This window comes from Cyprinodon tularosa, unplaced genomic scaffold (genome assembly GCF_016077235.1).
Source record: "Cyprinodon tularosa strain WSP-4 unplaced genomic scaffold, ASM1607723v1 ctg66, whole genome shotgun sequence".
Lineage (NCBI taxonomy): Eukaryota > Metazoa > Chordata > Actinopteri > Cyprinodontiformes > Cyprinodontidae > Cyprinodon > Cyprinodon tularosa.
The window spans coordinates 3239972-3252989 of record NW_024039407.1 but is presented as its reverse complement, the minus strand read 5'-3'; the positions used below and the strand labels follow the sequence as shown (position 1 = coordinate 3252989).

General features: G+C 45.8%; 1 protein-coding gene across 3 annotated transcripts; it reads right to left on the bottom strand.

Moving 5' to 3' along the window:
• Window positions 1-1220: 1220 nt before the first annotated feature.
• LOC119799436 (mitotic checkpoint serine/threonine-protein kinase BUB1-like) lies at window positions 1221-12893 on the bottom strand. 3 transcript variants are annotated; one of them, XM_038309331.1, is made up of 22 exons: window positions 12674-12893; window positions 12511-12570; window positions 9512-9644; window positions 9242-9438; window positions 9020-9060; window positions 8889-8935; window positions 8731-8780; window positions 7301-7479; window positions 6913-7225; window positions 6510-6550; window positions 6310-6429; window positions 6128-6229; window positions 5977-6046; window positions 5748-5826; window positions 5507-5681; window positions 5368-5425; window positions 4521-5230; window positions 3472-3572; window positions 2459-2620; window positions 2222-2379; window positions 1966-2143; window positions 1221-1809 (listed from the first exon to the last, which is right to left on the bottom strand). In XM_038309331.1, exons 1-22 carry the CDS (start codon window positions 12694-12696, stop codon window positions 1699-1701), a joined length of 3108 nt encoding a protein of 1035 aa, XP_038165259.1. In that variant the 5' UTR covers window positions 12697-12893; the 3' UTR covers window positions 1221-1698. The 3 variants fall into 3 exon arrangements, with proteins under 3 accessions (XP_038165259.1, XP_038165258.1, XP_038165260.1); XM_038309330.1 differs by having other exon boundaries at window positions 8859-8935; window positions 12674-12892; XM_038309332.1 differs by lacking the exons at window positions 1221-1809; window positions 1966-2143 and having other exon boundaries at window positions 2236-2379; window positions 2475-2620; window positions 8859-8935.
• Window positions 12894-13018: the final 125 nt, after the last annotated feature.

Genomic DNA, 13018 nt, shown 5'->3' with positions numbered 1-13018 from the left:
TATATATCAGCGCACACTACATAGTAAAGACACTCTCCCATAGTAAAGATTTGAAAGTGTGCGTCCTATATTCCATTCTCCATGGTCACTCAGAGGTTCCCCCATCACGGTATAAGTCGGTCCACCTGCACCATCAGGCACCTGCATCCAGAGGACCACTTCAGACTGGCAGGGGGGGAATTACAAATTTACTATTAGGCAATACTAGGCAGTTGCCTAAGATCCCAAGTTCCTGGAGGCCCAATAAAACTACAGAGAAAGTTGAAACAGAAACTGTCTTAGTGGAGTTTGAAATAAAAGAACTGCTGAAGGTTTTCTTTGGTTTGATGAGATTTGGTTTCAGGGATTTCATGCCTAAACCAGTAAGATGTTTCAATCTTCAGGAATTTGGTCATGTGGCAAAAATGTGTAAAGGAAAAAATTAGATGTGCCTGATGTTTCATGAATATGGAAAAATGTGGAGTAAAGTGCTGTAGTGGTGGAGTAGACTGTTGTAACATATGCAGAAGCAGGTAAAATGGTGGAGAAAAACAGATAATTCAATAGGTTATGGAAATGTTTGAAAGGCAAACAGAAGAGGGGAAAAAATGGTGACTTTTATTGCAGGAGTAATAAATGCAACCTTAGATGTGAAATCAAAGACGGAAAGGATTCAGATTATTGTTCAGGCAGCATATCATGATTAGGATTTGAAGAATATTCGATGGAAAGATATAAGGGGAGAATAATGTAGTCAAGCAATTCAAAAAGGATAATTTCAGTCTTACAATAGAATGCAAGGAGTCTTTTGTCAAATGGTCAAGACTTTAAACAGTGCTTTTATTTGTTTAAGCTGCCAGTGGTTGCCACTATTATTCCACTCTTTATTTTCATTAGTGTAGTCTTTGTTCACTTTACAATAAAAAAAAAATCTAAACAGTAGTGAAAAGTTCGGTATTCATTCTTTTCCTGCTTTGTGTGCCAACAGTCATGGCTGCTAAGTGACAAAGTGCAGGCAAAGATGGTTGGACCTGTTTGAATCCGCAGCCAAAACTATTCCAGTCTTATTTTCATGGACTTTGAAGGATCCAGTCCAGATAGACCGGGTCCTTGGACGATGCAGCCTTTAAAATCAAACATACTCTATATGCGTAGACGCCTCATTGGACGCTGTCGGAAGCGAGGGCGACGTGCCTAGAAGGCAGCCATCTTGAATCAGACCAAAGTTCAGACAGCTGCTGTGAGAATACATAGGAGGCTCCTTTAATCACATGAAAGAGGAGTCAAAGATAATATTACAATAATCTCTTACATGTCACAACCCCTTAAAAAAACAACATTTTATTATGAACAAGATAAATATTTTACAAATTTCATAGCTAAAATATGGAAAAATAAAATGAAATGACAACAAAAAGAAATGACTCCCAGCTTGAGCGGCTTGTTTCCTGTTTGTTTCAGACTATATGGGTCCAGTCCAGCAGCTTCAACAGCAGCCGGTTCTTCAGCGTCCGCAGCCTGCTGCCGTAGTTCTGCTGCAGCACGGAGGCCATCCTGCAGCGCAGCGCCTGCAGGCGCGGCAGGGAGCCGCAGTCCGGCACGTTCAGCATCGTGTGGAAGAAGTCCAGCCACAGGTCGCTGTGGGGGTTCCTGCAGGGAGGAGAAGATCTCAACAGGCTGTAGGTGAGGAACAAAGGCCAGACCCGGAGGTTCCATGACCTACCTTCTAAAGACGGCATTGGTCTTCCACACGCCGCCGTGGTTGCTGACCTGCATGTAGCTCCCAAACAGCATGTAGTAGACCGTCCCTGCCACCCCAAAGTAATCCGCCTGGAAACATGGAGGCACAGAGGAGCCAGCTGAGACCTGCAGCTTTCATACCTGCTGCTAGTTCTGGTTGCTTTCCAACCAACAACAGGAACAATAAGCCGCTTTGGCTTCCCCCTCATCTGATCGCCATGGTGATGACCAGAAGGGGCCGGTTACCTGGTAGGTCCACGGTTTCCTGCTGAGCATCTCGGTGCCCTGGAGGCCTGAGGTCAGACATCGTGCGGTGAACGCCGTGCCTTCTGGTAAGAGCTGCATGTCGATGCTCTTGCTGAGGTCGATGAGGACGAGGCCGTGGTCCACGCTGTCCGCATTGAAGCCGCTGTCGTCCAGGAACCTTAAGGGACAGAAAAACCATGTTCATCCCGTTAAAGACGGAACCTAGAACAGCCCAGTGGAACTTGCGGCGCCCAACCTCTTTCCCAGCATCAAGTTGTCAGGCTTGATGTTGGCTTGGATGATGCCCACGCTGTGCAGCTGCTCCACCATGTGTAGGATGCAGACGCTGAAGTACAGGACCAGGGGCTGAGGCATAACCTTCTCGCTCATGGTTCTGTAGATGTTCACAGCGTTCTGGAAGGAGCAAGCAGAGGCGGTTAGGACCAGCAGCAGCCGCCACCATGGAACAGATCGGCGAACTCGACAGACGGACCAGCAGGGTGCCGTACTTGTGCAGCTCCCCCAGCATGACGCTCCCGTCCTGGAAGAGGTGTGCAGAGTGGATCCTGCTGAACAGGTGGCGGACGGCGGGCTGCAGTCGAGCATCCAGGCAGGTGTTGATGTAAAACTCCCAGGGATTGGCTGGTTTCTGGACCTGCAGGCAGAACCACATGTCAGCAGAGGGAATCTGTGCTGTTGGTTTCTGGAACTGGAACACGGTCCGGATTCATGGATTGAGGAATATACTTTCTGCGGCTCTGTTGATAAATAGAAAGTCTAATATACTCCTAGTTAGCGTGCTACCTGGAGAAGCTTTATGATGGAATGACCTTCATGGCAGAGGTGTCAAGTAACAAAGTAACTTTGTTACTGTACTTAAGTACACTTTTTAGGTATCTATACTTTACTCCATTGCTTATTTATCTTCCTACTTCTGATTTCTACTCATTACATTTTCACACAAGTATCTGTACCGTACTTTCTATTCCTTAAATTTTAAAAACAAATGTTAATCGTTACTCTTGGCTTCAGTTTAATGTTTATAAATATTTATTTCACTGCATGTGCGCCATCCAATGCAGATCATTGGCGCCATCCACATATTCAATCTGCAAATGCAAATTGTCTATGCCATGCTACAATGTTGGATTCAGAAAAAGATGTTGAAATGTCTGAAAGGTCGGACACAGCCAAGAACATATTCAACTCAGCTGGGAAAACAAATAGTAAATAAAGATGGATTACTTTTTAAATTCAGCTGATCTTTTATAAGAAAAAAAGATTCTCTTGATGGGAAATTCTTGTCATCAATTAATCAATAAAAAACTGGATCAGCTTCATACTGATTCCTTCCTCTATATCTAGCAGCTCTAGCACGTTGTCGTGTTTCTCTGAAACGCCTCTGAAGCTGCAGGCTTTTCTGATCCGGATAACAGACCCAGTGGCCCGGAGCAGCCGGTTTTGGTTTCTCATGTTTCCCACTTGCTGAACTTGTTTCCACCTTACCTTTAACACCATCATCTCAGCGGTCCGGGGATCCGTCGCTAGGTAAACCGTGGTGGAGGCTCCCTTCTCGATAATGCAGTCCACCCTGAGGGACGAGTTCCCTGCAGGGACAGAAGACCCGGTAGAACCCTGTGAGTAACCAAGATGATCTAGAACATTTGGTTCTGCTAGACCTGCTGCTGAGGGTGGCGGCCTGGTGCAGCAGATCTGCAGGCTTCCTACACCGAGTGCTCTGCTCCAACCAGGCCGCCTCTCCTAGGAGCTCCAGCATCATCTCCACCAAACCTTCTGATCGACTAAAGGAACTGAAAGGTGAGGAAAGCCTCTAGCTTTGTTCCCTCTGAGGCAGAACCTCACCTGGGTGCAGGTATTTAGCAACATCTTCAGCCTGTCTCTTTCCACAACTTCTAAGAAGCTTTAGACTTTGACTAGGCCATGCTAACCTATGAATCTGGATGCTCAGGGAGGTTCTCTGCATGATACTGCCACCACCGTGCCTGACTGCAGGAGGTGTTTAAGCGAGAAGTGGCCAATACTTAAGGTTGGTACTGTCACGCGGCACTCACAGCATTGCAAAAATGGGAGACAGATGAGCAGATCCATAGAAACAATCATTTATTTTATCCAAAATATGAGATGGGAAAACTGCTCAGCCAGTCAGAGAGAAGCGCGGACCAATGCTGCTTGTTCCAGTCTGGTCCAGAAGCCAAATCAAGCAGGGTGGATGACTGACTGGATGTCACTATTTATCAGCCACCAAGTGCTTTCAATTAACAGTTAACATCTACTTGCTTCCTTAAAAGAACAAAACAGACAAATAGTGGAATAGAGACACCTACTGGACAGTAGGGGATTGTCACAGTACTAACTGCGCTTTTTGATCCATCAGTGCTTCCAGCAGCAATGGCCTGAGATCACATTAGGGGGGAGGAATCTCTGCTGCCTCCATCTTTAGAATTAATTTGGTTTGCTCTGGATGTTTTTCCTGGTTCTGAAATTAGAACTTTATCCTGATTTAGCTGAAAACAGAAACCTGCGTCTTTTCTTACCCACGCTGAGGGTAATCTTGGGCTCAATGCAGGGGACTCTGCAGGGCCAGCTCTTGCAGCGGGGGTGAGAGGTCAGAGGCGGGTTTAGCCGGCCCAGCAGGTCCGAAATCAGTTCTAAATCCCAGGGATCGGACTCGGGCTGGATCTGGCCGCCCCGCCCTATGTCGGGACTCTGCATGGGTTCATCCAGAACTCCAGGCCCCTTTGGTGTCACGGGGGCATCGGCACAGCTGGGTTGAGGTTCCGGAATAATGGGAACATCCGGGGTTCTGGGTTCAGCTGGAACGAGTGGAGGGGGGGTCAGGAAGGAGTCCAGATCTGGCTTGGCTGTGGCTTCATGACTCCTGATGTCCAGACAGGTGGCACTGGGAGCAGACTCTGGGCTCATGGGGACCTCAAAGTTCCGGTTCTGGACCCGTTCTGGGCTGACCGACTCCGGGTCTTCCAGAATCTTAAAGGATTGGCTCTGGGAGGCGGGTTCAGGGCGCCGCTCAGAGCTGGGGCAGACCTCCCATCCAGAACCGTCTGACTGGGTTGGGCAGAGCGTCTGGTCTCTGAAGGAGAGCATGGCAGGAGGCTGAATTATGCCGAGAGAGGAGGAGGCGCAGGAGGAGGTGAAGCCATCGGCCATGATTGTTCCCTGTCTGGAGGAGGAGGGCAGTGGTCCGGCATCGGCCGAGTCGGCACTCGGACTTTGCTCCATGATGGGGCTGAGAGAAAACAGAACCTGCTGTTAGATCCTCCCTCAGAACCAGATTCCCATTTGGGTCATGGAGGTCTGCAGGGTTCAGTGCTCAGAACCAGCATCTTTATATCTAAATTCTGAAGGAGCAGAACCAGGAATTACCTGAGTTTTTTCGTCTGTTGTCGGAGGTAGAAGTTCTCCTCAGCGGAACCACTGTTCTCTGCAGGAAACAAATAGAACCAGCCTTTAGAACCTGGGATCTGAGATTCTGCTCCTGAGGACCAGCGGGTTGGACGCGTACCTTGGGTCTGGAAGCTGCTGCTAAACACAATCTTGTGTGTGAAGGGGGTGGAGACACACTGAGCCAGCGGGGCGAAGTCGGTGGTGCTGTTGGGACAGGCGTCTAGCTGCCGCAGCGAGTTGTAGCAGCCCCCCCAGGTGGCGGTCTCATCTGGGATCGATTCTGATGCGGTCTCCTGGGGGACGGCACCGGGTCAGACCACAAAGCAGAATCCCCAGAACCACAGAGACTTTCTACTCACGATGGGTCGGTCTGTTTTGGGGCCGCTGAGGTCGGCCAGAACATTCACGGGTTTGGATTTCTCAGGCGGAGCTGCCGGGCTGAAGGAGACAAAGTGAAACAGAACCGTTTTGAACTGGGAGGAAACCGTTTGGGTCAGAAGGTGTTCTGATCCAGAATTTAAAGTGAACTCATTTATGTTGCCAGGTTTTTCCAGAACCGCTGACCCAGGAAGGAATGTCCTGCTTTACCTGCTGTCGTCCTCGTCCTGGAAGATAGTGAACGGGGTGGAAGCGGGGGGGTTCGGTATTGAGGAGACGGCTGTAAAAGTGTAAAAGAGAAAACGGGTCAGAACCTCAGGTGACATGGTTCTGAGGGGCACTCAATCTGCAGCGTATTTACCACATGGTTTCGGGTCCGTCTCAGGGGCGCGGTGGAGCATGGAGTCTCCCTGACATGGGCCTTCCAGGAAGGTGGGAGCGTGAAACATGTCCATGATGACGTCTGAGGAAGACAACCAGGAAGCATCACCACCAGAACCTGGACAGAATCCGGACCGCCCACACGCAGCAGGCGGAACTCACCTAGGGCCTCCTGGGTGTTAACGGTGGGCGACGGCAGAACCCTGGTTGGTGTGGCCTGGACGAAGCCTAGGGAGGAGTTAGGGGTGATGTGGGAGAGGTTAGCGGCTCCTCCACGGGACCCTGGAAGGAGAAGAGGAGGTTTGAGAAGTTCCATGTGTGCTGGGCAGACAACCGGGTCCGAAGCCAACAGCAGGACTCACCGTCCAGTTTGTGCTCTGGTTCTGGTACCAGACTGCTGCTCCTGGTGGGAGGAGAGAAGAAAATAAGATGGAGAGGGGCCTGATGCCCCCTAATGGAGACTCACACCTTAGTCTGAACCTAAATGAGAAGAGAAAAGAACCGGAGGAGAGTTCTGTCGATTCCTGACCAGAAACCATGTCCCATAACCATCTGCTAGGTTCTGGAGGCTTGGTTACCAGGGGAACGAGACCACCAGTACGTCTGTTTATCCTCTGGTTTCTTAGCAACATCCTGACCTCCACACTAGTGTGAAGTTGCATCTGGTGTGCTGAAGGTTGGATGGAGATCCAGATGTGGACTCACAGGGCTCCTCTGGAGAACAGATCAGGATTTAAAAGCAGGGGATGATCAGTTGATACTCACAGAGAAAAGGCCCCAAGGCCGTCGCTTTGCTGGCGGTCTGAGCCATGCAGAGCTGCTGCACCACTCTGGGACGACTCTGGGCCTGGAGCAGCCTGTTGGTCTGAGCTGGGCCTGTTGTGCGTTCCCAGAACCAGGGGGCACGACAGGCCACCCTGATGGTCTGAAGGAGGGGGGCGAGCAACAGCAGAGGACTGGACCTGTTGGGCCAGAACCCAGCTGGGGCATCCTAAACGAGCCTCGAGGTCCTGGTTGACTCGGTCCAACACAGTTTTGAGTCTCTGGGCTTCCTCTTCCTCCCCCAGCTTCCTCTCCACTGAAACGAGAGCAGAGAAGATAAGCTGAGCGAATCGGACCGGACCGGGTCTCTGCTATGAGGGAGCTATCTTACTGCTTTCTCTCTGCTCCTTCTCTCTCTTCTCCTTGATCATCAGGAAGTAATTCGCCGCTCGGACCTCTTCAAAGCATAACTCGGACCCGTCACAGACCAGCTTGTCCTTGTCGTAGGCAGACAAAGTCGGGACGGCGGCGCTAGAGGGGAGCGTTCTGGAAACCTCGGAGCGAGACACCCTGTGGAGGACACAGACAGCGAGACCGGTCCAATCTGGTTCTGTTGGAGCTTCATTGGTAATAACGGACTTGAACCGGTTCAGCAAAGAGGTCAGCCCCGCCCCAAAATAACTAAACTGCTGTCAAATGATTGTGCAGAAAATTAAGGACTTAATTGTTTTGAAGATATATGAATGCAATCTTTCAGAGGTCAAAGGTCAACCCTCCTTATTCAAAATTTTACAAACTTTGTTTTAAAAACTCAACCATGTTTTTCGATAAGCTGAAAGGTTTAAACTTTCATCCACAGTTTAAAAAAAACCAAAAGAACTGAATCTTAATCTGCTGTTTTTTAAATAATAGCATCATAATATTCACAATAATAAATAATTGTGTACATTATGAAAAAAAAAATAAAAAATGAATCCAGAAATAAAACCTCTCACCAAAAATCGATAAAAAAAAAAAAAAAAGTTTTGGGGGTAACTGCTTTTTTTGTCTAAGCTAAGTTTCAAAAACCAAACAAATATCAAAAATTATTTTTCAATTCTTACTTTGATCAAATTGACTATTTTTTTGTTAAAGATTTGTATGGTCTAACATCTACGACAGCTTATACTGGTCGGGCTAAAGATTTCTTTTAAAATACGAGAATGAAGTCATAAATATTGATAGTAATCAAATAGTAAATCAAAATTGCTGTCCTACTTTTTTTTATGCCGAAGTTCTTTCCAGGTGGTGTAGAATCTATACCAGGTGGTTCTACGCATCAATACATCAGGTCGTTTCTGAAACTTCCAGGTACTTTAAAATAACTCAAAATTATACGGAAATGTACTGATATCAGATGATGTAACATGTACTTTTAAATACTAAAGTATTTTCAAAAGTGAGTCCTCCAATACTTTCACTTGAGTAGATTTTTGACAGAGTAACTTTTACTTTTAGTTGTAAGATTTGACTATGTGTACCATAGATGTTAGCAACAGCATTTTCATTGGTCAAGAGCGAGTGTTTGGAATGGACCGGAAGTGAAGAGAATGCGATCTGAAAAAGAGAAAGTTAATAGAAACATTGAAAAAGAAAAAGTTTTTCAAAGTATAGATCTGGATTTCGCTTTCTCTTTTTCCTTTTTTGTTCCATTGACTTATAGTTTTTCTAAATTTGGTTGACCTTTGGCTCATACCTTCAAACCAAGCCAAGCTGAATGAGTCGACAACAGTTTTAAAGAAGGTGGGCGGGGCTAACTTCACAAAGGCCCATCAGACTTACGTGACGATGGTTCTGTGTGCAGCTGGTTGTGATGGAGAGACAGTAGGTGCCTGCAGGGAACCAGGGATGGGTTAGTAAGTTTATACTGGTGTTAATGGTGGTTGACAATGAAAGAAGTTCCCAGGGACCTTGTTCTGTCCCTGTCTGTGGGAGGGCACCTGGATCTGGTTGGTCTGCTGTGAGTTCTGCAGAGGGAGCGGACCTCCTGTCCCAAAAAACAGAACAAAAGCCCATCAGCAGCAGATCAAACACGACCTTGGTCCATCTAGCGAAGCGAGTCGGACCTTACCGGGCGGCGGAGGCTGGGTTCTAGTTCGGCTCTGGAACTGGCTGCAGGTCAGAGTTGATATTAATCACCTTTTAAATGAACATGCTCCTTTAGAAGGAGCTTGAACATCCACTCATCTGTTGTGTTCAGCTCCCTCCAGTCAGAACCAGCATGGTTCCTCATTTTAAACTGAAACCCTCTAAAACTGCAGACAGATAATCGGACTGTTTCTGCTGGGATCACCTGTATTCATTGAGAAGCAGGTCTGCAGGCTGGGCCTGGTTCTCCAGAGCCTTCTGGTAGACGCCATCAGCCTCCTGGTTCATCCCCTTCTTCTCCAGCTGCTTAGCCCAGGCCACGTACAGCTCTGCCGTCCTGCTGCCCACGCCTTTACTGAACACGCGGCTGTAAAGCTCCACAGGGTCAGAGTAATGTCTGGCCTGGAGGATACGGTTCAGGTGAGGATTTGCACTGATCAAGGGACAGGGCGGGGGGGATGGGAGCCCAACTTACACATCTGATGCAGTAGTTCACGTATCGGATGTCGTTTGCATATCGATCCACCTTCAGGAACCTTTGGACGATGGCATCGAACACCGGCGACATCTCGCTGCCAGCCCCCCTTTTCTCCAGGAAATCCACAAACCTGCAGAGACGGGCGGAAGGACAGAGCTCAAATATGGACACTAACTGAACGATTCAGCTGACAAGGAACACCTGCGGAACTCACCTGAAGTTATATTTGCATTTATTACTTTATTAAGCTACACGTACAGTTCTATTGACAGTTATGAGGGGCGATTAACAAGTAATGCCCCAGACCCACTTCCAGTTGTTTGAGCTAGCTGAAATTTTGCGTGTGCAATTACTTATCTCTCTATAGAATAATTGCAAAATTGCAGCTCTGAACTGATTGGGGTTTCTGATTTACAGGTTTCTGAACTGAGTCAAGTTAAGTCTGAAATGGAGCCTGTTGAGCGTATACATTAAATGTTAAAGACATTTCATCCCAGCACTGCGTGTCCCAAGCCCGTAACATGATCAGCAACCCCTCACACCCCCACAATGGACTGTTCTCACTGCCGCTGAGAAGAGGCTTTGCAGCATCCACTGCAGGTCCACCAGATTCTGCATCAGCACAAATCGAGACCCTGCTACACACTGATATTATACTAAATAGAACTCAACTCAAAAATGTTTTTCTGCTCCATTTTATACCATATATATTTGTCTTTGCGCTGCTCTGAACTTCCATGTCGATGCATTTTGCACCGTGTTTTTCCTCCCACACCGTTTACATTCGATCACTGCTGCACTTTATGGAATGGAAATGTTCACTTCACCGCCAAGCTGCTGTTCATTTACTGTCTGAAAGCTGTACAAAATGAAATTATATGTTGTATACACTCTGACTAAACAAAATGACAATAAAAGTTGTCTAAGTCTAGAGCAGTGATCCGCACACCATGGGAGACTTTTGACGAAAAGGCTATATGATGCCCTATCAAAACATTTTACATCAACATAAGTTAATTTTAGTTAATCAAAATTCTCCTGTGGTGTGCGTCCTTTCAAATACAAAAACTGGATCACTGCTCGACACTCAAGAGGCTCCATCTCAGGGCGAGGGGGTAAAAATCCCGGGGATAAGTATCTTGGCTCGACATAGGCACACAGTAAAAAGTTAATCAAATACTACTTAATTGCCAGTAACTTTAAAAACGTGAATGCTCCAATTTTGTTCTGCATCCAAATGAAACAGAAAAACAGAAGAAATGACAGCTGACTTAATAAAACATGGTTACAGATCATGGCACGATGATAATTGCGACATGAAAACATCAACCATAATTATTCCAAATTTAAAGTACTACAATCATAATTTGAGGAAAAGCATCATCCCAAGATCGAACCAACATCCCAGGTGATGGAGTGTTTTATAGTCCGTATTCCTCCATATCCCTGTGGATCAAAATTTAATATGTGAGAACTCTGCAGACTCAGAGGCTTTCAGATGATGCTGACTCATGATGCGTTTATTTGACCCAACTTCAATTTCTCATAATATTTAACATTCTCCACAGACAACAGTGAACAACGCGTGTTGGATAGATCTTAGGACAGAATAAATTATAACATTTATAAATTATAACATTTATTCTAGCCTGTTTGTTTACCTAATCTCTCCAAACAGCTGGAGAGAGAGCTAGGGAGTGGCGGCATAGTGATCAGGACATAGAGCTTGGAATCCTGAGGTCTTGAGTTCAAGCCCAACTCCGACAGGCTGTCACTCTGGGTCCCTGAGCAAGGACCCTGAAGCCCACACTGCTCCCCAAGCATCGCACAATGGCAGCCCACTGCTCCCCAAGGGGATGGGTTAAATGCAGAAAGTTAATTTCATTGCTCTGTGCTTGTAACAGTGTAATTACAATACAAAGCCCAAAGGAAAAAAAAGCTGTGTTTGTCACAAATTAATCTAGTTGATTGTTAACTGATTTCTTATCTGCCTTTTTCTACATTAAAAAAGATCAAACAGCCACGATGTGTGATACCCACATTGAAGTTGTAGCTGCTAAATCTTGGATTTAGATTCTACTGTGAAAACATAAAAAGTAAGTTTGTAAGTATTTCTGCGTCAGCAGGTACATCATTCAGATTAGATGCACCTAAATAAATACATTTTACCCCCTCCATACATATGGTGCAGTACAACCAGTTCAGAAGCAGCCTGTTATGGTCTCATAACTTTAAATTGCATGCAGATTGAACACAATAGCAATACAAATATAGTTGTTTCTTTTCTCAAACTACTGTTTGTGTGACCTGATAAAGTTCATCATACATGACAGAGTTTTGGGGTCTCTTAGAAAAAACACTAAAACAGCCACCTTTGCAGAGACTTGTATCTGTGTCCAAACAAAAAAATCACAGAAAGGGAGAGCATGAAATCTAACTTTTACCATTTTACCAAAATAAAGTGGGAATAGCTGGAAAGAAGGATGAAGAGCCCAATTTTTCCTCTTTGCAGTCAGCTATCAAGTTATTCTAGAAAAGGTGCTTACAGATGTGCTGCTTTCTGAATGACAGGCCTACATGGATTTATATTTACATTCAGGTATATAGATCTGGGGTGGACCTGCTCCTCCAAGCTGCAGGTTTTGATTTATAACTTATGGTTAAGCAGGAGAAATTCCACTCAACTGTGAGACACGATTTTGTTTGTATTTTCATTTTTCTGTACACTTGTGAACGACACTATTCTTTGCACTAACTGCTTTTGTGTGGATACAAGGGTCTTTGCCACATCGTTCTAATCTGAAGAAAAAAAAATATTTGTAAGATATGTCTGGTTGAGTTTTGCGAACAGTTTTGTGACGTTAGGAATGATTTTTCATCAGGCGTCAACACGGTCGCCTACGCTTCAGGAACATCTGCGGGGCGCATAGATTTCAGCCAGCACCAGTTCATCTATCACACTGGTCACTATCGGTTACAGAATTAGCTGAACTCACTTGTCCCACTGATCCAGAGGGTCATCTCCACTGTACGAAGCCAAGCTGTCCTCAAAACTCCTAAAATGGAAAATATATGGACAAATCTCAACCTTTTAGACTCTTATTAAATGAAGCGCTGCTGCAGGAAGCTAACAACGCCTAAAGGCTTTCATTCACTTACCGTAAATACGAACTGATATCCATCTCAGTTCGGCTCAAAAAAGTTTCCCGACTCCCTAAACATAAAATAAACTTTATTTGGAGTTGTTTTATTTAGCTTTTATGTCACCAGAGTTAAGTTTACTCTGTACATTTCATTTGTTACTCGCTAGCTTCCTACCCGCTACGAACAACTATTTAAACATCGCGCTTAACCAATAAACATGTAAAAATTTGTAAATACCACGCCCCCAATGGGAAACAGGAAGTGACGTGGGCTATTTTTAAAGCAGATCCCTAACCAAGAAGTAAAAAAAAAGAAAAAAGATATGATTTAAAATAGACGAATTAGCCTTAAATCCCTTGA